The 25,397-nt window shown below is 50.9% G+C and overlaps 1 protein-coding gene and 1 non-coding gene across 2 annotated transcripts in view; both read left to right on the forward strand.

Moving 5' to 3' along the window:
• Positions 1–1,692: 1,692 nt before the first annotated feature.
• On the forward strand, positions 1,693–1,826 carry LOC136396065 (small nucleolar RNA SNORA36 family). The gene has a single exon (XR_010749491.1). It is a non-coding gene; the product is annotated as a small nucleolar RNA SNORA36 family (small nucleolar RNA).
• A 6,611-nt stretch (positions 1,827–8,437) lies between these two features.
• The window catches only part of TMEM132C (transmembrane protein 132C), a 214,069-nt gene continuing 197,109 nt past the window's right edge, over positions 8,438–25,397 (forward strand). Inside the window, exon 1 of the mRNA XM_066371182.1 lies at positions 8,438–8,710. Coding sequence (XP_066227279.1) covers positions 8,626–8,710 — 85 coding nt within the window. The 5' untranslated portion in view covers positions 8,438–8,625. The remainder of the gene's footprint in view (positions 8,711–25,397) is intronic.

The raw sequence follows: 25,397 nt of genomic DNA on the forward strand, positions 1-25,397 counted from the left end.
CGTTGAGCCTTGACCAACAGCGGCATCTGAGCTCCATCCGTCAATATAAGGGCAGCCTGAAGGATGTATTCTCAACACCTTTGGCGTGGTGAGCCAGGTGGAGGGTGGGGAAGGGGGGAGCATTCCACTCCTTCCTCCCACCAGCCTCATTCCCAGCCGCCCCCCCCCCTCCCTGACCTGGGCTTTCGTCTCTGAACTCTCCAAAAAGGTCAAATGTCAGCCTCCTGAGCTCCATGAAGACCAATAGGAGACACTAGCTACTGGCATCCTATCCAAGTTGGGCACCCCCCCATCCCCCAGAAAGTAGCCCAACTTTTCCTTGAGGCCTGTAGTGACCCCTATCGCCTCCTGAGAAGAAAGACATGCCTTCGTTAGTGTGACATGCAGCTGAAGTTAATCACACTCCCAAGATGTGTCTGTCACTGTGCTGAAACCCAGAGATCTGAGCCTGTTTCTTGCCCCGTCTCTGCCGGCAGGAAATGCCAGGGGAGGCCACCAGGGGACACTGTTTACTCTACAACTCTTTGCAGGCTGCCCTGGTTTAGGGAGCAGAGCAGCTTCCCACAGAAATGAATGGGATTGGCATTGCATTGTTTCAAGTGTCAAAACAACCTGATGTTTTTGTTTTTCCATTGGAAGCTCCATCTTTTTTAAAAACAGGGCATCAGAGAGTTTTAAGGGGGGAGGGGGTCAAGAAAAATGTAGTCTAGCTACAGAGTGCCTGTAGTTACCCCAGTTGTCCGAGTCTGAGAAAGATGGTCGGAAACAACTGGTTCCATGGCAAGGGCCTGGGTGTCCCGTCCCTGCCCCCCGCCCCCAGGCACCGGCTAATCCGTAGGAATTCACAAGCCATGGCACCACACGGCCCGGGATGCCAGTTGCGGTGGGCAGATTAACACGACAGCGTCAACGCTGCATTGCATCTCGCCGCGGCTGATGAGTTAGCATGGAACAGCTTCCTATTAAAAATTCAATGTTTAGGTCTGAATGAGTAATGACTATAAAACGGAGGAAACAGAAAGCAAAGGCTTTGAGATGGAGAGGACGGCACGCACAGAAGAATGGCTGAGTCTGCCGTGACCCCACGTCAATGACCCCGTGATGGTACACAGTCTCCCCTGTTTCTTCTGGCTAGTGCTGAAGAGGACAGACTGGAGACAGCGGGGGGGGGGGGGGGGAGGAGGGGAGGTGGAGACAATTCCTGTTCCTGTGTCTGGGCTGTCCCGTGTGTGGCTCTCTGCCGTTTTTCTCCCACAGAGACTCTGCCCTCCGGTATTTCTCTCCCATCGTCCCTATTAATGTCTGCCCTTCCCTGACGCCTGCTGTGACCCAACATCCTCCTTCCTCTCAAAAATATCCCTGATAATTCCTTCCACCATCATCGTTATTAGGGGTAGGCGTGTGGTGGCCCTGTCCTGGGTTTGGGGGAAGTGGCCACGGGAAGAAAATTCTTGCTCAGGGAAAGGAGGGGCATTGGAAAGGAGACAGCATTCTCGGAAGGAAGCTTCAGGGAGAGGACACATCAGGACACAGTGTCTCTGGAGAGAATGATCAGAGCCGTGCCGGGAACGGGAGCGAGGTTGGTGGGGACAGATGGCGTGTAGGTAGGCGGTGAAACTGTTCTGATCTTCTCTGGGCTCTGGAAACACTGACTTGGGCCTGTTTTCTGATGTAAGATCACTTGCTGCCTTTTCTCAAAGTGTTGAGGTCAGTTTGGGGCCACTTCCCTGTTCAGTTCATGAAACTTTGGGACCAAGAGATACAGGCTAGGGGAGTTGACTGGGTAGAAAACACTGCTCCATTCATTTACCTCTCTGCCTACAAAAATGGGGAGAAAAAGACAAGGGAAAGGACACATTTTCTTTTGCATATTATCTCCCCTTTAACTTTTTCTGAGGGATAGGTCTCTAGCCAGGGCTCACCCGCCCTCACCACCTCTCAAGCACGTGTAGAATTAAAGAGAAACATGACATGGAAGGGGTTTGATCCCTGCAACAAGACCTGATCATCCAAAGGAACAGGGCACCACAGAGTGGGCGAGTCATGCCATGGATGAGAATGCCCAACGTTTCGGGGAGGACAGGGCTATGTTGCGATGCGGTAACAACTCCAGATGATAGTGGCTAAACACAGTAAGCCCTCATCTTGTCATTGCTGGTTGGCAGAGGACTCTGCTCATAGTGGTCATTCAGGGACCCAGGTGACCTTGTCCAAAGCCAGGCACCCCCTCTGAATCCAGGGTTCAGTGAGAGCTATAGAATAAATAACTGTTACTGACTGAACCCCAAACCCTGCAAGCTTGTGGTTCTATGATGGGTGCTCATGACTGCTTTGTGGTGAGAAGCAGGGAAGAGTCTGTGAAATCTTCCAAGATATATATATATATATATATATGGTCTAGTTTGGATAATAAGGCATTGTCTCATTATGTAGAAAGCAGACGGGGTCAAGAGTTAGTGAATTGTTGCTCGAAAGGGGGTGCACTGAGGCAGCCCACAGATGCCCTGGGGCTGGTTAGAGATGCTGAACAGGGGCTCCCTATCTTAAGCTACTAAGTTGGGACCAACCAGCAAGCAAGTTCCCAAGGTGATGTGTCTGCACAGTGAGGTCTTGGAATTGCTCACTTAGAGCAGGGGTTCTCTAGCCAGAGTCATTGGGGTTGAATTCCAGCTCAAGGACATTAGGTTGTTACCTAAACTCTATATTGATTCTTTGTACATGGGGTTAATGATAGGAATGTTGTAGAGTTGTGAGGATTACATGAGTGAATATTTGTTAAAATACTTAAAATAGTGCTTGGCACAAAGTAAAAGATTGGTAAGTATTAGAGATAATGATGATGAAGAGAAAGATGATGGTGGTGGTGATGATGGTGATGATGATGATGGTGGTGGTGGTGATGATGATGGTGATGGTGTTGATGGTGGTGGTGATGATGGTGGAGATGATGATGATGGTGGTGGTGGTGGTGATGGTGTTGATGGTGGAGATGATGATGGTGGTGGTGATGGTGATGACGGTGGTGATGGTGATGATGATAATGATGGTGATGGTGATGGAGATGGTGATGGTGGTGATGGTGTTGATGGTGGAGATGATGGTGGTGGTGATGGTGATGACGGTGATGATGATAATGGTGGTGGTGATGGAGATGGTGATGATGGTGATGATGGTGGTGATGGTGATGATGATGGTGATGACAGTGGTGGTGATGGTGATTATGATGATGGTGGTGGTGATGATGGTGATAGTGGTGATGATGATAATGATGGTGATGGTGATGGAGATGGTGATGGTGGTGATGGTGGTGATGGTGGTGATGGTGGAGATGATGGTGGTGGTGATGGTGATGACGGTGATGATGATAATGGTGGTGGTGATGGAGATGGTGATGATGATGATGAAGGTGGTGGTGGTGATGATGAAGATGATGATGGTGGTGATGAGGAAGAGGAGAATGAGGATAATGGTGGTGATGTAGTACATATAGTTAAGGAGGTGTCAGTGTGATTACTTCCATTTGTAACCTCATCTGAAACTTTTATAATAGCTCAGTCCATGTACTAAATGGACCATGTGCTGACATTGAATGATGAGTGGAGGAGCAATGGTGGAAAACCCATTGCCTGGATCTTTCCTAGAATGGTGAGAATCTGGGAACACAGCAGGTACCAGGTGGGACATTGAATGGGGTAGCTCAGTGTAGGCACATGAGCCTCAGTCCAGGCCAGTAGTCATCTGCAGCCTGCATCTCACCTGGGGAAGCTGGGCCCATGTTCCCTTCATGGGAAATTAATCTCCACAGAGGCTGAATTCCGGCAGAGACACCACAGTGACACACAGCACTGGGGAGCTTGTCCGCATGGTTAACAGGAAGTCGTACGGGAATACTGTTTCAGGATTTGTTAAAAACATAAAGATCCAGCGTGTGAGACCTGCCTTCACAGATTCCCCAGACACCTGGTACAGGGAATGGGCAGACCTGAGCACACATGGGTCAGAGTAACGAATGATGGACAGACGACCCAGATTCAATCTCAGTTTTATCACTTTCTAGCTGGTGACCTTGGACAAGCCACTCAACATCTCTGACATCAGTTTTTCTGTCTGTAAAATGGGGATCCCAAGAGTAACGTTGTTGACAGGATTATTTGGCAATTGGTGAGTGCCTGATAAATGGTATATTGTCATTGCTGTCATCATTACTGTCATCATCATGATTCACTGTTACCAGTTAAACGAGCTAAAGGTAAGATGTGTGACTCAGTGTCCTCATTAGTAAAATGGGGAGGTAAATCTATAGTTTTACGCCAGTTGTTCACCAGCCAAGCATTTATCTTCATGGTGCACGCACCTGTAGGGGCTGAGCACACAGGGGTGGACAGGTCAGACATCCTCCCCCATGGAGGGGATGCAGGATAAGAGAAGTGCAGGTTGACAGGAAGCATATAAATACATCAGGAGCTGCTCCTACCTCGGGAGTCCAGGTCACCAGCACTCCTGAACGCCTTCAGCTGGTTCTTAATTGGACCCCAGACTTCTTCTGCTGCCCCCTACAAGCCGTGTTCTCCAGGAGGCAAGAGTAATACTGAAAGAAGGGGGTGGAATAAAAAAAGATCTTTGCTCCTTCACCTCTGGACCTCTGCACTTTCCCTGTTCTCAGCCTGAAAAGCTCTTCTCCCAGAAATCCACCAACGTACCCACTCACTTCCTCCACCTTCCCTAAAGCTGCCCCCTAAATCAGACTTTCTCCTTACTCTGTCTCATCTTCAACCTGAAAGGATGCATGCTGTTTATGGCTTTCATCTGTCTCCTAGAACATAAGACCCAGGAGTTTAGGGCCATCCTCTGTTTATTATTTCCTTCTTTTCCAAGTGAGAGGTGGGGAGACAGAGAGACAGACTCCTGCATGCGTCCCAACTGGGATCCACCCAGCAACCTCTGTCTAAGGCTGATGCTCTGCAATCAAGCTATTTTTAGCACCTGAGGCAGAGGCTTCACGGAGCCATCCTCAGTGCTCGGGGCTGATGCACTTGAACTAATTGAATAATGGCTGCAGGAAGGGAAGAGAGAGAGAGAGAAAGAGAGAGAGAGAGAGAGAGAGAGAGACAGAGAGAGAAGAAAGGGGGAGGGGAAGAGAAGCAAATGGTTGCTTTTCCTGTGTGCCCTGACTGGAAATTAAACCTGGAACATACACATGCTGGACTAATGACGTTCTACCACTGAGTCAACCAGCCAAGGCCCCATCATCTGTTTTGTTCACTGCTAAAACCCATAACTGGGCCTGACAAATTATAAGCAAGAGACAAGTATTTGTTGAATGAATAAATGAAATGTCAAAGGACAGTAACAGTGCTCCTGTTCATGTTCTGTGAGGATTAAATGAGATGAATGCTGGCACAAAGTGTTAACACATCTTTCATCCGTCATCCTCCCTCTCTTCCTTCCTTCCTCCCCTCTTTGCTCCCTCTCTCCCTCTCTCGCCGCCTCCTTTCTTATCTCTAATAGCAAGCATCATCGTCACGACTTGACATTAGGTCTGCATCATGACCATAGCTGCCTCATGAGGCCAACACGTAGCCCTTGGTCCCCATGTTCTTAGCAATATATACCTGTAGGTCCCCTGTCGAAAGGCCAACCTCGTGAGAAGTTCCTGAGCTAAAATCCACCAATGGCCTCGCTCGAGGGCTCGGCAATATTAAGAATGAGGCATCTGAGCGTGCACAGAAAGAAAATCTGAAGCTTGCCTCTTTGACTCCGGAGCCCCGGGCACATGTGGAACGGCAGGTTTCCTCTTTCCAATAACCCTCCCCTCCTATAAATCACACTAATTGTCTCCATGTGCCCGCAGCCCACGAGGGAGTTTGGCAAGAAACTTTGAGGAGATTAGCGGCCTCTGATGTCCGTTATGAAATTCAGAGAGAGCATCTGGAGGCAATTTAAGTTAAGGAATTAATGATTTCAGGGTTAAATAATACAGGCCTTGAAAAAATAAATAAATACAGGAAACAGTTAGGCCCATGAACCTCCAAATTCACACCTCTATTTTTGTGGATTCCCCTCCACCCCACAAGAAAAAAAGAAAAAGAAAAATCGACCACATCATCTCTCATATTTGTTTGGTTTGGTGTGTAAATTTGTTCGATTGTTTTTTCTTTTCAGAGGGTCACGTGCTGGGCTGAATGAAATCCTGAAGTGGGATTTGCAGAAGAGAAAGCACCCCAGTTCCCTGGGTCTTGTTTTGTCTCATTTGGAAGCAGCAGGAAGGAGTTCCCCTAGGCTCAAGGAGCATCTGAGACTCGGGGGACAGCAAAGGCGACAGATGCCTTCAGACCCCGAAAGGTGCTTTCACTTGATTGCATCCTCTTCTTTTATGTGTGCGTGGGATTTTTTTTTTTCTCATTATAATTGTTATATATCTCAATGTGGTTCCTTCAGTTTCCCTCTTTGGGGATTATTTCAGCTGTGGAGTCATGGTCTGGGACCAGCCTGTGGCTTTTCAGTATGGACAGCAATAATATTCTGTTCCAAAGGCAAGACACTTTTTTTTGGCGGGGAGGGGACAGAGGGAGCAGATTATGAACCCACAAAGGAGAGCAGCAGGGGAGTGGAGGGCATGATTTGGGCATCTGTTCGTTCCTCTGAGCAGGCAGGACGGAGAGAGGCTAACGCGGGCCCCACCCCCTCTGTCAGGCGTCATAGATATGTTGTATTTCTCGCCACCGAGGTTAGAAACATTTAAATGAAAAATATTTACTCTCCAATGACTTCCAGGCTAACAAATAAAAATGGGAAGGGAATGTGACTTCCATTTTAGGAGCTCAGCCGACTTTATGACCGCCTCCCCAGGCTGCGTCTACATTCCCTGACTGAAGAGCAGGAGCCACTGTGGGCATAACTCACCTCCCCAGGCACCACCCTGTCCCCCAGGTCCCACTCTGGCCCGACTGATTGGTGTGTCTGCCTTCTGGCTCCCCTCTATCAGACAAGCTCAATGGGATGAAGAAACCAGTGAGCCTTATTCCTCTCAACCCGCCCCTCCAGAGGCCCAGCCCCACCCAGCTGGGAGAAGGGGTCCTTGCTAGTGGTGCCTTCAAAGCCTTCGTGGCCCTCCACCTCAGGGCCCCCCTTTAACTGAATTGGAGCATGAGAAATGGATTTGTAGTTGCTCAGATTCCTTCACTGTTGTTTCTTCTCAATCAAGTTTTGTGTTTTGTTTTTTCCTTTATTTGAAATGCATTCCAGACTCTTGTGACTAGGAAGGATGGTGACACGTCACACACTTGGGCTTCTTTCCTGAGAGTACACTGAGCTAGCCCTGGTGAGAGCTGGCCCCTAGACCCTGGCCCCTAGGCCCCCCTCCCCCCAGGCAGAGGACACTGCCAGGCGCATTCGGCTGAGGGGTGTGGAGGAGACCACGGCTCGGTGGGGGGTGGCCAGGGCTGGGCTTCCAGGGAGAGGCTTCTGCTGTTGGAGGGATCGCCCTGCAGTCACTGGCACAGCGCAGTCGGGTCCTGCCCTGGATTGTTCAGACTTGCGAAGCCAGGGCAACCGGGCGAGTAGCTGGGACCCGGACCGCGCGAGGAGGGAGAGCGCGCTGGCAACATCAGAGAGGAAAGAGAAAGGCCACCAAGCGGAGTGACCAGTGCAGGTCTGTCCTGTCTGAATTCGCAGAGCAATGGCTATTGCAGGAGCAAGTCAGGCTAGGGAGGGGACCCCCCCCCCCAACATCACCGACAGTTAATAAAAACACATGCAGGGGCATTCCAGCAACATCGAAGGACAGTGACAAAGGGACCATCCTTTCACCCTGGCGCCCCAGTCCCCTTCCCAGAGAGATCACTGCAACCAAATGCGCCCAGACAGGCACACGCCTCTCTAAAAACCCAGGTCCTGCTTTGCACTGTTCTGCGCGTAGCTTTCACCCACCCAGCAGGTATATCCGTACCAGCTGCACGGGACTTTTTAATTCCACGTATCCTCACCTTTCACGGCAAAAAAGAAAGGGGGAAAAATGCAGGGGGCGACCTGAAGTTAAGGCTCGGGCAGTGATGATCCTCCCGTGAGGGCCGCGGCAACCACCGGAGAGCGGGAGGGGAAGGGTCCAGCTCCATCTTGGGTACCTGCGCAGAAGTCTCCCGGACGCGGAGGCGGGAGGTTACAAATAGCAGGACGGCCCGGTATGGGGGAGCGGGCAGATGCAACCCGCTGCCCTCCCCTCTGCACGCCCACCGCCCAAGCCGGGAGGGACTGTCCACCCCGCCGCTCCCGGCCGGGGGGCGCACTTTCTCCTCCGCAGCCGCAATTGGTCCCGGGGCGGGGCCAGGGGCGGGGGCTGCGGCGACTGGGGGCGGGCCCTGCTAGGGGCGGGCCCGGGGCGGGAAGCCTGCAGCTGCAGCGGCGGCTGGAGAAAAGTTGTCCCGGCCAGAGCGCGCGCTGCCGCGGGATCCGGAGCCGCCGCGGCGTGCACCCGGCAGGGTGGGGCGCCGCCACCCGAACCGCGCCGTGCCGCGCCGCTCGACTCACTGCTGGGAATCTCCCCGGGACATGGGACAGCCGGCGAGGACGGCGGGCCGGCGCTGCGCCCCGGGCGGGCGGCGGGCGGCCTGAGCTGAGAGACGCAGGATGCGCTCCGACGGCGCGGCCCCCGGGCCGGTGGCGCCACTGTGCGGGGCGTTGAGCCTGGTGCTGGGCGCGCTGCTGGGTAAAGGTAAGGCCGGAACGGGCGCCGGTCCCGGGAGCTCGGGTGGGGGGGACCCAAAAAGCGGGGTGTCGTGGGGACCTTGGTGAGGGCGCTGGCCCCACCGGGAGCGCCTGTGGCGGGCGCGGACGACCCGTTTCTTAGTTGTACGCTGTGGATGTAGGTTTGGGGCAAATTCGGATTTGCGGTACATTCGGGAGCTTCCCGGGGCGAGGAGGCGTGGCTGAGGAACACTGCGTTTGTCCCCACCCCAGCTTCGCGAGGACTGAGCCCAGCGCAGTCCTGCTGTGGAGCTGTGGGCTCAGCCGCGGGGACCTGGCTACTTTGCCCCTGCCTCCCCGCCCGCGCCCGCGCCCCAGCCTGGTCTGCAGGGACTGGCGGTGCAGCAGGAATGAACGGGCCCTGGCGCCCCCTCCCCAGCTCTGGGGGCCCGGGGACCCACCTCTACGCACGGAGGGACGCGCACTGGGAGCGCTGCGCTTGGGGCCCTAGGCTCGGCAGGACGGCGACTCCTCAGCACCACAAGTTTGGGAGTGTGGGATGGTGGGGGCTCGTGTGGGACCCAGACCGGCTTCCCCGCCGGGGTCCCGGGGTCCCTCCCTCAGTCTCCTCACCTCTGCAATGGGAATGCCGAGCGCGCCTCCGGCTGAGGGCACTCCGTCAGCGAAGGCACGGTGCCCGGGGAGCGCACAGAGGCCAGGGCTGCTGTTGTTCTGTCGGGTATTATGAGGCGCCTGCAGTCAGTCCAGGCGACCTCAGGGCCGAGGTGGCGTGTACCGTGGCCCGAGGCGGAAGCAGCGGACGCAGGCGCGGGGCCGCGGGCGCAAGCTTGGTCGGCGCGCATTGGCGGGGAGTGGAGTCCGGGGCGGGTCCGCGCGGGGACGCGGGAGGGCGCCACCTGCTGCTGCCAACCGCGCCAACCCTGCTCTCGGGTCCCTCTGGTAACCCCAGAGGTGAGTCTCCTGCGCCCTGGGCACTGAACCTCCTAGCCACATCCAAGCGGATAAGGATCGTGGCCTCTCCCGCCCAAATCTCGGCAGCCGGGCTGGCAAGACGCCAGGAGGGGCGAGTTGCCCGGTGAGGTTCCAAGTAGTGTTTGCTTTCCAAGTCATTGCGCACCGTCTTAAATTCCCGAGAAATTTTCCGTCCTTGACGCTGCAGCTTCTCAGACTCACCAGCTAGACGCAGTTGCTCTTTTAAGTAGGGTCCCCTTCTCCCTGGAGCTGTAGGTGAACAGGTGTGCCACTGTGTGTGCGCGCGCGCGCGTCTGTGAAGGAATGGGGACACCTTTCTGTTCTAATTGAAAGGAATCTGGTGCCTTCATTCTACTATCAGCTCTGCGTTCTATCATTTCTGGGACTCAGTTTCCCCAATGTAAAGTGACCGTTCAAAAAAAAAACCCCCAAAAAACCTTCTCCAAATACCTCCCAGCGGTTGTGTGCTGACAGAGTGGCTAATGGGTGAAAAGCACTTGATAGAGGCAGGGGAGCCACTTTACCTTGATCCAGGGGTGGAAGCCCCTTCGGGTTTCTCTCCACCTCTAGGAGGGGGTTTCATCAGGTGAGAACTGGGAATGCTGCTGAAGGTGCTTTCTAAAGGAACACCGTTTGAAAGTTAAAGCTCACATTTTTTTTTCTATCTAGAGGCTTTTATTTATTTATTTATTTATTTATTTATTTTTATTTATTTATTTTTTTTGTATTTTTCTGAAGCTGGAAACGGGGAGAGACAGACAGACTCCCGCATGCGCCCGACGGGGATCCACCCGGCACGCCCACCAGAGGGCGACGCTCTGCCCACCAGGGGGCGATGCTCTGCCCCTCCAGGGCGTCGCTCTGTTGCGACCAGAGCCACTCTAGCGCCTGGGGCAGAGGCCAAGGAGCCATCCCCAGCGCCCGGGCCATCTTTGCTCCCATGGAGCCTCAGCTGCGGGAGGGGAAGAGAGAGACAGAGAGGAAGGAGAGGCGGAGGGGTGGAGAAGCAAATGGGCGCCTCTCCTGTGTGCCCTGGCCGGGAATCGAACTCAGGACTTCTGCACGCCAGGCCGACGCTCTACCACTGAGCCAACCGGCCAGGGCCCCTAGAGGCTTTTATTTTTGATGTAGCATAGTGTCTATTACAAATGTCCAGGTAGAAGGGCTAGGGGTCACAGTCGGTTTGGAAAGTGAAGCTGGGGGTTTTGTTTGGAGGGTGAGATTTACCCAGCAAGGGTTGGGGGGGGGCAGAAATAATAGGGACGAGATGTCTCACCCTTACCCCAGAGCTGCTGCCCCTCACTTTGTACTAAGTAAGATTGGCTTAGTACAACCTTGATTTGGTAGCATTTGCTCTCCTTGCTTTTGATTGATACTCTTCACCCATCTGATGTGGGACCTCAAAGTCTGCGGCTCTTCCTCTGCAAAGTGTTTTCCATTTTGTTTCTTCTGACCACAAGCCCTGGCCCTTCCCACTAGATACCCTTGCTTAAATTTGTGCTGTTTTAAAAAAAATAAAAAATAAAATTTTTGAAAAAGGTCATTTTTGACTTTTACTGCCCAAGGATTTAAGTATTTAAGTGCTAATTTCTGGAATCCTTGAAACTACTGATCAATTTTTTTTTTTTTCACTGATCAATTTTTATACCAATTGTATGTTTATTTTCGGCCGTGGCTTTAGAGGCCCTGTAGTTCATCGGGGTTTGGAATCGTCAGAGGGGTAATGATGGCTGTTAATCACATAGGGGGCCCCTAGGAAGACCATCCAGGACCTCAGTCTCCTCTCTGACAACTCTAGTACCAGATATGTTTGAAGATTCAGAATTACTGAGGTATTTGAATGACAGGATAGGTAGGGAAGGAGGGAAGTAGAGGCATAGGGTCATATATATATTGATATATATATATACACACACTATATATATATATGCACTATATATACACACTATATGTGTGTGTGTATCTCTCTCTCTCTCTCTCTCTAAAAAGAGAGAGAGAGAGAGAGAGAGAGAGAGTGTAACACCCCCAAGCTGCTCTGGAAGGTTGTGTCCATTAACTGAACACATTGGTAATTTTGCATGAAACATATGTGTCTTCATGTAAAGGAAGATAAAGACCCAAATAGCCTGGTTTCACTGTGGGCCAGTGTTGGCCACCTAATGAATGAACTAAAAACAAAATTTGGATTGTCAGAGCCTGGGGGCTTTGAGTTTCTGATAAGGGAACTGGGGCCTGAGGCAGGTTTCACGAGGGCAGAGGGAGGTCGTCCTCATCTCCCCGAGCGCATGCTGCCCCCCAGGAAGACAGTCTTGCTCGTCCTTGCTATACCGACTGCATACATGCTCGGTACACTTAGCACACGGGTACGTGTTCCTTCTCCCCAACGCCCATCCCTTCCTGCTGCTCAAGGTGAAACTCCCCACCATGCTGAAGCTTCTTAGTGTGACTCCAGCATCTTGGAAGCCCTCCTATTAAACACCAGACTCTGGGGCAGGTCCTCATTCCCTCTACATCCGCCGTTCTTCACCGGTGCTTGGAAACGGCAGGACCGGCAGACAAGTCTGTTTTGTCCACACAGTGCTTTTAGAAAAATGATTGGGCTCCCCAAATTGGGAGACTCATATATTGATATAAAAATCAGGATTGACAACTTCCCTTAAGAGCATAGGCGTGCTGACAACCCTGGGTTCACTTTCTGTCATGGTGCCATCATGCCAACGGTGAGTGCGTTGTATGCCCCTGGCTGGCAGTTTGCCGAGGTCCTTATCCCGTCCCCCTTCCCTCGGCTATTTGAATTTTCACCTCCAGTTTTTCTTGGTCTGTCCAGGACTCACCGTTCACTTAATCATGAGGGTATCCAAGATAGGCAGGGAGGAACTCGGAACGCTCAATTATATTCGTCGTTAGCACCTCCGTGAGCAGAGGTTAAAAGCTCAGCCTTTGGATGTATTAGATATTTCATACATCCATAGTCATGAGAAGCAAGGTTAATAAAACCGAGTCTTCTGGTATATTAATTGGCGTGAAAGGGAGTTTGACTGAATTAATGGAATAAATGGGGAGTCTGATGGATAGAATATTTTTACAGCTGTCTACTTTGTTTAAAAGTCAGCTTTTATTAAGGTGCAATTTGCATGCAGTCCGAGCCACCCCTTCGAGTACAGAGTTACAAGTTTTGACAAATGCATGGTTATGTGAAAGCACCACCGCAGTTAAGGTGGAGAACACTTCCGTTGCGCACAGTGCATTTGCTGTTCCAGGGATGAATGTTTGCTCTACCTGGAGACCAGGAGTGTGTTCCACTTAATGGGCACACCGCCCCCCCCCCCAGTCCCCTTGGTTTATTCACTTCCTGGTCAAAGGGCATTTGGATTACTTCCACCTTTTGGTAATTAGGACAATAGTCCCTGTAAACATTTAACCAACAGGTCTCCGTGTGAATGTAGGTTTTCGATTCTTTTGGGTAAATACCTATGACTGGGACGCCTGGGTGGTATGATAAGTGTGGTTGTAACTTTATCAGAAACTGCAAACTCTTTTCAAACATGGTAACATTTTGCATTCCCACCAGCAAGATATCATATTCTGGTTATTTATTTATTTATTTATTTTTATTTTCAGCACCACTAATATTACTCATTTTGTTTCATTTGATTTTTAACAGCTGCAGCGGTATTCCTTTGAGGTTTTAATTCTCACCTTCATGACTAATGGTAATGAGAATTCTTTCTCTTGTGTCCTTGCCACTTTAGATCTTCTTTGGTGAAATGTCTTTCAAATCTCTGTCAGTGTTTTTTAATTAGTTGTTATTTTTCTATTATTGATCTGTGATTGTTATGGGTGCAAGTACTTTATCAGATATCTGTTTACAGCTGGTTTCTCCCATTATGTGTCTTTGGAAGAGCAAAGCTTTTTCAATTTTAATAAAGTAACATATATATTAATTTTTTTCTCTCACTAACTCTGCTTTGGTGGCACACCTAAGCAATCTTTGTCTAACCCGAGGCCACAAGGGTTCTGCACATGACTCTTGTGATGTCATATTCCTGCTGATTTTTTAAAATTATTTTATTCTGTTGGTTTCTGAGAGGAGTGTTGCAATCTCCAGCTAAAGTGTGGGCTTGGCTATTTTTCATTTTGGTTCTGTTGGCTTTTCATTTGTGTATTTTGAAACCCTGTTTTAGATACATACATGCTTAGAGCTGTTGTGTCTTCTTGGTGAAACAACTCTTTTATCATTATGCAATATCCTTCTTTCTTCTTGAAAATATTTCTTGTTGTGGTGTCTGTTTATTAACATAGCCACCTCAGCTTTCTCCTGATTAGTGTTATAATATCTTTCCTGTCATTTTTTTTTTCTGAAGTGAGAAGTGGGGAGGCAGAGAGACAGACTCCGCATGTGTGCAACCAGGATCCACCTGCCATGCCCACCAGGGGGCGATGCTCTACCCATAAGGGCCGTTGCTCTGTTGCAACCAGAGCCATTCTAGCACCTGAGGCAGAGGCCATGGAGCCATCCTCAGCACCCGGGCCAACTTTGCTCCAATGGAGCCCTGGCTGCAGGAGGGGAAGAAAGAGATAGGGAGAAAAGAGAGGGGGAAGGGTAGAGAAGCAGATGGGCATTTCTCCTGTGTGCCCAGGTCAGGAATCAAACCTGGGACTTTCACACGTTGGGCTGACGCTCTACCACTAAGCCATCTGTCCAGGGCCACCTGTCATTTTGTTTTTAACTGATACGTGTCTTTATATCTCAGGTTGGTTGTGTCTAGGCAGCAGATGATCTCATTTTGCCTGTTCACCTGATCTGATCATCTCTGTCTTTTAATCACTGTGTTTAGATCACTTATATTTAATATAATTATTGCCATGTTTGTCTTAAAATATGTCATCTCGCTTGTTTTCTTTATGTTCCATCTTTCCTTTACTCTTTTTTCTTTCTTTTCTGCCTTTTTTTTTAAATGGAATATATGTATTATTATTCTGTATTATCTCCATATCGGCTCATTATTTATATCTCTTTAAACTTTAGTCATTGTCTTAAGGTTTAAAAGATACATCTATATTTAACAAAAGGTTACATTCAAATTGTGTTATACCACTACATAAGTTTTTGTTAAAACTATATATCCCCAATATTTTTTCCTCTCTACGTGTAATTCATTTCAAATGCATACATCGTTTACCCTAGGCATGACTAAGAGGATTTTCTTCTTCTTCTTCTTCTTTTTTTTTTTTTTTTTTTTTTTTTTGCTCCCGCCTCACCCAATTTCTCCATCTCCCACACAGCCCCGGGGACCGGGAGAGCCCCCCCACACACACATACACCCCCAACATCTCACGTTTCTTACGTCCCGGAAAGAACTTCTCCAATCACCTCGCAGACTTGGGAGGCAGCACCCTAAGAGGATTTTCAATCAGAGATTATTTGTATATACTTTGAAGAAGGATAACACTTGTTTAATTGGCTTGCCGTTGCTTCTGAGTGGGTACTTCTGATATGCTGGAAGCTGTGTTCTCTGCAGGATTTGTATTCTCTCTCCAACCTGTGTACTGAGCTGAACAAAAGTGTTTATACACTTTAGGGATTTAAAAGTTACTGCCTTTTAACAAAGGTAAAATCCAACCCAGCCAGAGTCTGAATTGGCAGAATTTCCGAGACCGGGGTTGTAGATCCTCTCCCAGAGTGACGGGTACCTTGTCTTCTGCTGTGTGTACCGTCTTTGAGGGGATTAAGGATGCTCAGAGTGGTGTGTTTGGAGTGTGAGGCATGTCCCTGCAACAGCCTGGGATCCTCAGGCAGCTCGCTGACTTGATAGAGAAGACCACATCTCTTCGCTACGTGACATGTTTTCCCTTTCTTCCTCGACACCCTTCACGGGCAGTCTCATGGGAGCTGTCACTTATGGGTAATTAGGGAGGCTCATTATCACAGCAGCAGTAGCTTATATTTGAGCTTCGTGCCGCCAGTTCCCAGATGAATTGGTCAGAAGCCTCCGGCTGGAAGAGCAGAAATATGTCAGGGCCACCAAAGGAATAAGAGGTTGGCAGCGGGGCTCATGGCCCTGAAAGTCCGCTCCAGGGCCAGGCTTCCTAAGAGCTAGAAGTTGCCTCTTCAAGGGTCCCTGTGGTTATAATTTACATCTGGCTTCAGGATGCCACGGTTGGGAGACAGGAGCTCTGGCCCCTTCCTTCGTTTTGGTCTCTGATCTTATGTTTTCGGTTCCAGGAAAGAAGAAGCCCGTGACTTTGGGGGAAACTTTAGAATCTCTCGGGTAACACTGCCCCCCCTCAACGATAATCCCTAAACCGATCCAACCAGGATCTTTGGTAATGGTGTGGGTAGAGGTGGGCATAGAGGCAAGGCTGATTATTTTTACTTTTTTAAAAGCTTCTCAGGTGATTCTGAGGTGTAGCCGTGGAGGAGAACCAGCAGCCCTGCTACCTTCCTGCTGCCCATCTTTGCCTATAAAAGGGGACAGCCGTCTGGGGGACAGAGACACTATTTTATATTCAAGGTAGGAAGGGTCTTCCTTCCTCCCAGTAGAACACGAAAGAGCCGTTATACAAGGAGGCGGCAGGGACACTAGAGGCAAAACCTACAGGTGTCTGTTCCACCTGTTCAGACACCTAGCGAAGCTAAAGGGCAGCTCTTCTGAGCCTCAGTTTTTTATTCTATAGAGATAATAATACCCACATTGCAGGATTGTTGCACTCAGCACAGGGGGTTGGTTGCCTGAGGCTGCCAGACCGAATTCCCACTGACTGTGTCAGTTACCATAACAGGAAAGTCTTCTCTCGTGGCTCTGGAGTTGGAAGTTCACACTCACCTGCGGCAAGAGCCATGCTCTCTCCTGAGAAGCTCGGGAGAGAACCCTTCCCTGCCTCTCCCAGCCGCTGTGGGCCCCTGGCACTCCTTGGCTTGTGGCTGCACCCCTCTCATCTCTGTCTCCATCTCCCCATGGTCTTCTTCCCTGCGTGCCTTTCCCTTTCAGTCTTTTGAGGACACCTGCCACTCTTAATTCGGTACGGTCTCACCTTGAGAACTTTCACGTCATTACGGCTGAAAAGACCCCCTTTTCCAAAGATGGTCCCATTCCAACATGCTGCGTGGGCACATCTTTCGGATGCCTCTCCACCCATTACGCACGGTACGATCTGGCACGTAGTAACAGTTCATTAAACCGTTGCTGTTATTCTAGGGGTAATTATCAAAGCTGTGGAGAAGAAGAACTGCACCGTGTAATCTAATAGAAAGCACACATCGATATTTTAAAAATAACTGACAATTGTGACCCAAAAAAAGAAAAAAAAAAAAGAATAGTGGATTTGACAATATCAGGGAGTAAGGAAAAAAGCCGGTCAAGTGTGGGCGTCCATTTATTATGAACTTAAGCAGAGAGCCAGCGGCTTGTTCTGGGAGACATCCCTTGATGCACTTCTTGCTTAAATACAGCTCAGACCTAATTGCACTTGGCTCAGTTTGATAGTCCTCCTGGTTTTCTCCTAAACACCCTTCTCCCCCGGGTTTGCCGGCTCCTCAGAACCATTGACGATGGCTCCTCCCCCACCCAGGTTCAATTTATTTTTTTTCCACCCCCTGTGCAGTTGACTCTTTTCATCTTTCGTGCTCAATCGGTCCCTCTGGCCCCTTCATTATCATGTTTGCTTTCCGCCGCCGCCTTTCCACGCCGTCCCCCGTGGACTCAGATGCCGCAGGAGTGTGGAGGTAGCGCCACCTCCTTGGGCGTCTGTCTGGTGGTCGATGAGCAATCAAGGAGTCTCTTGTTCTTGAAATGAACTCGGGAACTTGAAGGCAATCAGCCCCCCCCCCGCCCCCGCCGCCATCCCCAGCACACACACAGAGCAGAAAGCGAGTCCTGCTTTTCGGGTGGGGTTCCAGCGTAATGATGGTTTTAAGCCAAAAAGCCAACACACACACACACACACACACACACAAACTTACGCCATAAGCAGATGTTTGATGCTGGAAGCCTGGTTTTGTCTCCCTTGGAAACAATGAGTTTATATTTGAGGCCCCGAGACGCCACGTCCCCCACCTGCCTAATGGAAATCATTTGGAACATGCGTCAGATCATTGAGCTTATTAGTCGTGACTCCTTTGGTGCTAAGGCAGAACAACCCAGTTTAAGCAAATGGTATCAAAGCCACCAATTCTTTTTTTATTTTTAAAAAATTCTTTCTTCAGAAAAGGAAAGAAAAAGGTGGTTAGAATAAATGTGTTAGGTCAAGGAACTGAAACCTTAGGATCGGCTCCAGGTACTGCTGGATCCAGGGTTCGATCGGTGGCCCTGGAGGAGGTTCCTGCCCCACTCTTGTCTCCTCTGTCCTCTGTGTTGGCTGCATTTTGGGATGGTCCTCATTGTCACCCGCAACACCAGGTTCACATTCTATGCACACAGCCCTACCCCCCGCCAACCAAAAGAATGTGACTTCCAGGCCCTGGCCGGTTGGCTCAGTGGTAGAGCGTCGGCCTGGCGTGCGGGGGACCCGGGTTCGATTCCCGGCCAGGGCACATAGGAGAAGAGCCCATTTGCTTCTCCACCCCCACCCCCTCCTTCCTCTCTGTCTCTCTCTTCCCCTCCCACAGCCAAGGCTCCATTGGAGCAAAGATGGCCCGGGCGCTGGGGATGGCTCCTTGGCCTCTGCCCCAGGCGCTAGAGTGGCTCTGGTCGCAGCAGAGCGACGCCCTGGAGGGGCAGAGCATCGCCCCCTGGTGGGCAGAGCGTCGCCCCTGGTGGGCGTGCCAGGTGGATCCCAGTTGGGCGCATGCGGGAGTCTGTCTGACTGTCTCTCCCCATTTCCAGCTTCAGAAAAATACAAAAAAAAAAAAAAAAAAGAATGTGACTTCCAAAATGATTGTAAAAAAAAAAAAAAAAGGTTGGAACAAATCTCATGGCACTCCCTGGTAGGCCCTGACCCAACCCTGAGCTGCTGACCGTGCAGGGTGTGTGGGGGAATGGAGTGTCCTGATTGGTCAGGTCTGGAACACAGGGGTGGTCATCTCCACCCAGAAGTCTGGGACAGAGAACAGGAGGCACGCTGCCCAGAGACAAATCGTCTCTATCGGACAAGGAGAACGGACACTCAGCAGGCGTGATCCTGTGCGCCCAGCCGGATGGACAGAACAAAGGAAACCAAAAGCCAGCTCGGGGGGCTGCTTCTCACGGGGATGCTCAGAGTTTGCGGGGCTGCCCATGGGAAAGTCAGCTTGTGTCTGCTGCTGGTTGCTTCGGCAGCTGAGTCAAGAACATCGCAGCCTTCTCCACCTCCCACTGCACCTGCACGTCTGGGGGCCTTCTCTGGCTTTGTCTGCTGTGCCATTCATTCATTCATTCATTCATCCCTTCCCCATCACACAGCTGTCAGTGCTGACTGAAATCCAGACACCGCGGCAGTAACGTCCTCCATCACTGCCCCTTCCTGCAGATGAGGAGAGCTTCCCTTCTCTCCGAGGGGCTCTGGGGATAACAAGGGGCTCTGGGTTGGGTCCCTAAGCCTGTCTGATTCTCACACTTCAATCACGAGACGCAACCCCCGGAAGGCTTCCGGCGCTGGTGTTCTTGTTTATGAGGAAACGGATCCTGAGGGGACCCCTGCGTGCGTGGGAGTCTGTTTTGCTCCATCCCTGGCCCTTCCCTGCCGTCGTGCCTCCTAAGTGGGGTGTGCTCTTGCATTCAATTTATGTAAACCTTCCGGGTCAGCGCACCACCTCGGGGCGCCCTTTTCCTTAGTCCTCTTTTTAAAATTGTAAGCAATGAATTAACTTGGAGAGCCGACTTTTCTCCTTGGCCTTCCCACGCCACATTTTCATGGACTGCGCTGGTGTGCCCCTTCCTCCCGTCTGCCCCTGCTGTGAGGTATGTGTCAGCAGTGGTTTTGATGGAGGGGTGGCCTTCTCGGGGTTCAGTCCCACTCACAGAGCCAGGACGTCTGTGAACCTCAGCTGCTGACCCGGCCAGGGGTCCCAGAGTCCCTGGTCGGCCCCTCACATGTCTTAACCTCCTGTTTTCCAACCAAGTTGTTAAGAGTTTGGTCACTTTCTTATTCAATTATTGCTAATCCTGCAGACGCAGTCCTTAACTGAATAATTCAAAGGGAGGCCAACACGTCCTCTGTCCACCATCCTTGGCACACACAGCAGCATGGGGGCAGGGCGGGGGGTGAGGGAGGGCCTACACTCAGACGCTTCTCGGCCAGCAGTCAGCTCGTGGTACCCTCTGTTCAGAACTTAGCAGAGATGCGATCAGATTCAGAGTTGAAGCTACAGTCTACGCAGTGACCCACAAGGGGCTGCGGAAACTCTGACCCCTTGCAGCCTCCGACCTCAGCTCGGCACCTACACACACACACAGACACACGTGTGTGCATGCGCACACACTGAGACAGGCGTGCGCGCGCGCGCACACACACACACACACACACACACGCACACACTGCTCCTGGTCCTCCCCACCCCAGACAGGCCCCCCCCCATGAGCTTTCTGTGGCTGTCTGCTCGACTCCCCCCTGCGGCTCTCAGAGCCACTGTGACCACTCCAGGTCGTCTCCTCGCGAAGGTCCTCCCTTGTCAGTGCTGTTTTCTTGCCTGTGTGCTGGCACTTCCTGTGCCCCTTCTCCAGTCACAGTCACCCCCGAGAATCCATGGGTGTGACTTATGTGTGTACCCGTCTCCTGCCCAGCATCTAAGCTCCACGAGAACGTTGTTGGTCTCTGGTTCACCGTCGTCGATCTCTGTTCCGCTGCTCGGCCCTACAGCCTGGCACGCACCGCACGAGGCCCCGAGGACCTGGGGACTGAGTGAGTGAGCAAACGAATAATTGACGTCATTTGCCTTTCACTCTTAGAGCTTGATAGCTCTGAGAAATGGCGGTGGGGGTGGGGGGGCAGGTTTCATGTGCTGGGATGTCTGTCTCTAGATGGCCGCCATTGCATAGAAGGTTTCTAACTGAAAATAGAACCCGTCATATTCCTGTACTCCAAAGCGTACCTGTCGGATGGGGGGTGAGAACGGCTACAATGAGATGCTCAGGTGTGCTGGCCAGAGGCAACGTTTCCCAGTCACGGACTTTCTTTCCCTGTGGCCCTGGCTTCTCTGTGCCCTCTGCCTCTTCCTTTCCAGACAGATTCGGGAGGGCCTCCTCCTTTGCAGTTCACGGGCTCCCAAAACAAGCCACACAGAAAGAATCAACTTCAAACGGAGACAGAATTTCACTGTCATCGGTGAAGAACATCCTTGAGAAATTAGAAGTTTCTCTTAACAACTCAATGAATAATTATAGAAGTAATGGGAAGTGGCTACATGTGGGGTATAAGATATCTTTTGAGGGGATGATGAAATTATAGTAAAATGAGTCATCAGGTACAGCTTGATCCAGGTGCTCCACGATAACATTAGATTTTATTTTATTTTATTTTTTACTTTATTTTTTTTGCCTATTATTGCAGTGTTTATGTCACTTTTGGGTTTTGTATGGTGGCTCTTGGCAGTTCCAAATTCACATCCTTGACAGGCCAACTATTTTACCCGAAACCCAGGAAAACCCAGGAAAGGCCGTGCTCCACTGGACCTGTTTTTGGTTTGTGTCCCATTTCAAACCAATCAGCTCAGTCTGTGAAAGACGACGTGTTCTAATTATCCCGGATAGGAGCCGTGGAGGAGTTGGGAGGGCGGAAAATGGGGTGCAGAGGAAAATTGGGGTGGCACTCCCCAGAAGAGGGCGAGCGAATGGAGCCAGGAAAATAAAATAATCAGTGAATACCTCTGCATCTCCGGATTCAGGTGCGTGAATAAGACAGGTAGAGAGGAGAGAGAAAAATCGCTGAAAACCGGTCACCTCTCCTTCCTGCCCAGAAATCCGCCCGCGTTGCTGTGTGTGTGAAGAGCAGGCAGCATGGAGACATGTTTCCCTAATTGAGTCTGTGTCATACCTGCCTGGACCAAGGATAAGCAAACATCATCTATCACTTGCCTGTCAACCCAGCCCTCTCCTCAATATCAGAGGCAAAATAAGACAGGTGGCAGAGAGACAGCGGTGGGACCCAGAGGGGCTTGTTTCCGTGAGCCAGGACCTCGGTCTCACTGCCCAGGTCCAGTGTCAGGGACAAGAATAAGGCTCGGTGTGCTGTAGCCGCCCCTCCTCTGGTCAAGGCACATATGAGAAAGCAATCAATGAGCAACTAAGGTGCCGCGACAAAGAATGCTGCTTCTCATCTCTCTCCCTTCCTGTCTGTCTGTCCCTATCTGTCCCTCTCTCTGTCTCTCTCTGTCTCTGTCACACACAAACAAACAAACAAACAAAAAAAGAATAAGGCTGGTGTTCCTCGCTGCCTGAGTCAGATCCCTGCCCCATCGTGTAGCTATGGGAACAAAGCGTCAGTTTGGGCATCTGTGCAGTGGTCTGGGGAAACTCGTTTGTCAGCGTTATTGAAAGGGTCCAGTGGGTTAATAATATATTTTTTGGCTTCCCCTCTTTGCTCACAGTCCAGATACAACCTCCATTCTTCTCCATCCTCCGCGGTGCCGCGGGGTGCTGACCCAGTTCCTGCGCCTTCTGGATTCCATCTGGAGGTGGACAATTGGGGGCACTGGCTGGAGGTTGGGGAGCAAGAGAAAAGAGAGGCCAGAGTATTTATTCTCCACTTGCTCCCTGTCTCTCTGTCCCCTGACTCCAACTCCTGCCAGGCGCCCCTCTCTGAGGCTCCCGCTCTCACCGGGCTCAGTTGCACTCTCTTCTCTTGCCTCTCCTGACTGGGACGCCTCTCCAGCGCTTCTTATCTTTAAGACACCCAGCAACGCCTTCTCAGTTTTCCCCGTATGCAGTCTGTCATGAAAGGCACTTGAACTCTCTGAGCTGGACTCTTTTTATCCTCCCTCCGGAGATCGACACATGTACACATAAAACTTCCCCACATAAATAGTGGTGCATCAATAGTTGGGAATTTGCGACTTGGTCAGAACAGGTGGGAAAGTTTCAGGAACAAATAAATGCCTAGAGCTGCCCTGGCCGGTTGGCTCAGCGGTGGAGCGTCGACCTAGCGTGCGGAGGACCCGGGTTCGATTCCCGGCCAGGGCACACAGGAGAAGCGCCCATTTGCTTCTCCACCCCTCCGCCGCGCTTTCCTCTCTGTCTCTCTCTTCCCCTCCCGCAGCCAGGGCTCCATTGGAGCAAAGATGGCCCGGGCGCTGGGGATGGCTCTGTGGCCTCTGCCTCAGGCGCTAGAGTGGCTCTGGTCGCAATATGGCGACGCCCAGGATGGGCAGAGCATCGCCCCCCGGTGGGCAGAGCGTCGCCCCTGGTGGGCGTGCTGGGTGGATCCCGGTCGGGCGCATGCGGGAGTCTGTCTGACTGTCTCTCCCTGTTTCCAGCTTCAGAAAAAAGAAAAAGAAAAAAAAAACAAAAAAGATAAATGCCTAGAGCTGTTGTCCCCTGAGCCTCCTCAAAGTAACTGACCACATGGACATGTGCCACACACTGAAGGGCTGTGTTCTCTCAGGAAATCAGAGCCGAGCATCAACCAGGGAACCAGCATGCTGTGTTCCTTGTGACCACCCGCTCCTCACACCCCTGACCCGGCATTCCCTCTCATCTCTGTCACCTCCTTCGTGTCATGGTTAGTCCGTCCTTGTTCCCTTAAACTTCACGACGTTGACATGACAGGCTGTGGGGCTTTGTGGCACGTCCCTGAGTTTGGGCTGGTGATATTCCTTCATGATTTGATCCCGATTATGCGCCCCTGGCAGGCATGTCTCAGAAGGGGTGCATTTTCTCTGGTGACGCATGATTCAAAATCATCACAAAGTCAGTGACGTTTGCTTGGGTCACTTGATTAAGGTGGTGCCCACCAGGCCTCTCTACTGCGAGGTTGCTCTGACTTGCGTTGAAGTTAATATTTTGTAGGGAAAAAAGTGCTTGGAGATGATGTAAATATCCTGTTTTTCATTAGAAAGGATTTCAGTGTGTTAGCAGAACGGGCTCATGGGTTTCGTTTACACGCCATGGCTTGTATTTCGTTACGAACACCATTTATTTTGATGCTCGGAATATCGCAAATTTGGCCAGTGGGAGCTATTTTATTAGGTTTCTGTCTTTCTTGACAGGTCTTCGTTATTCTGAAAGCAAGTCCTTCCTTTCTGGATGGAAGATCTTCCAGGCTCCTCTTGTCATTTCCCAACCCCAGTCCTAGAATCAGCTCAGGTCCTCTTGGAGGGAGAAACGGTATTTAGGAACCAAAATCTAGGCTCCAGGTGTGCCCACTGCTATTTGGGTGCTCCAGGTCCTTGCAGTGGATAGAGCCAGGAAATAGTGGCACACACATATAGTCTTACTTCCTAAAAACCAAGAGCTGGCACGGATACCTCAGGTCGAACCCAGCAAGCAGCACAAGGCTCTGTCGAGATCTCTCCCTTTCCATGTTTGTGGCCCCCTGCTCATGTTTCTATAACAGGACATTCTCCTGCTTCTCCCTCCCTAGTCCTTCAGCTTCCAGTACCTGCAGGCTGCCCCCTCGCCCCAAGAAGTCCGTGATGTCCTGAGGTCCCCATCCCCTAACCTCTCACCTTCTGACGCTTGGTCTGGACCATTCATTGCACCCATGGCCTTTCTCGCTAGTGCCCCCTGATGGCGCTGGGCTGAGCTGTTCTGAATGCAGATGTTTGTATTCTTATTTGCATGGCTTTCCCTATTATCTTCTTAGGGAGAGTCTATGCACTTCAAATTAAGGGAGTGTGCCAAAACCCCTGTATCTCAAGGTGCCCTTCTCTTGCGGGGCAGGTGAGCAGTCTGGCCAGAGATGACCAGGGGCCACACCACCCTGACCAAGGGTCTTCTCTCAAAAACTCCTTGTCCTCATGAGGGAGGAAACAGTGTGATGTCACGTTCACGTTCCCTGACACACATCAATGATTACGAGGCGTATCAGGAGTGGGGGGGATCCTACACACACCCAGCTGAAATGTTTTTTGTTGCTTTTTTTTTTTTTTTTTTTGCATTTGCAGGAACCGAGGAAAGAAAAGGCAGTTAGGGCATTTTTTAAATGCATCTGAACACTCTTCTCTTTTTTTAATTTTAATTTTCTTTTTTTATATTTTTCAGAAGTGAGAAGTGGGGGGCGGCAGACAGATAGATTCCCACATGTGCCCGACTGGGATCCACCCGGCATGCCCACCAGAGGGGGTGATGTTCTGCCCATCTGGGGCGTTGCTCCATTGCAACCAGAGCCATTCTAGCACCTGAGGCAGAGGCCACAGAGCCATCCTCAGCACCCAGGCCAACTTTGCTCCCATGGAGCCTTGGCTGTGGGAGGGGAAGAGAGAGGCAGAGAGGAAGGAGAGGGGGAGGGGTGGAGAAGCAGATGGGCGCTTCTCCTGTGAGCCCTGGCTGGGAATCCAACTTGGGACTTCTACAGATGGGGCTGACGCTCTACCGCTGAGCCAACCGGCCAGGGTCTCTTCTGTTTTTAAACAGGTGTATAGTATTTCAGAAAGGGCTTCTGTGTGGCAGACACACTTGTGTGTGTGTGTGTGTGTGTGTGTGTTTATATATACGTTTATATATATATAAACGTATTTACTTTATTATACTATAGTCTTCACAGTGACCCAGGAGATTAGTACAATTGTTACCCCTAGCCTTGGGAGCGCAGGAGGATTAACTATCCAATGAAACTAGAGAATCAGGATTTAAAGGGGGGAAAAATGTGAC

Source organism: Saccopteryx leptura, chromosome 2 (assembly GCF_036850995.1).
Source record: "Saccopteryx leptura isolate mSacLep1 chromosome 2, mSacLep1_pri_phased_curated, whole genome shotgun sequence".
NCBI classification, from domain to species: Eukaryota; Metazoa; Chordata; class Mammalia; order Chiroptera; family Emballonuridae; genus Saccopteryx; species Saccopteryx leptura.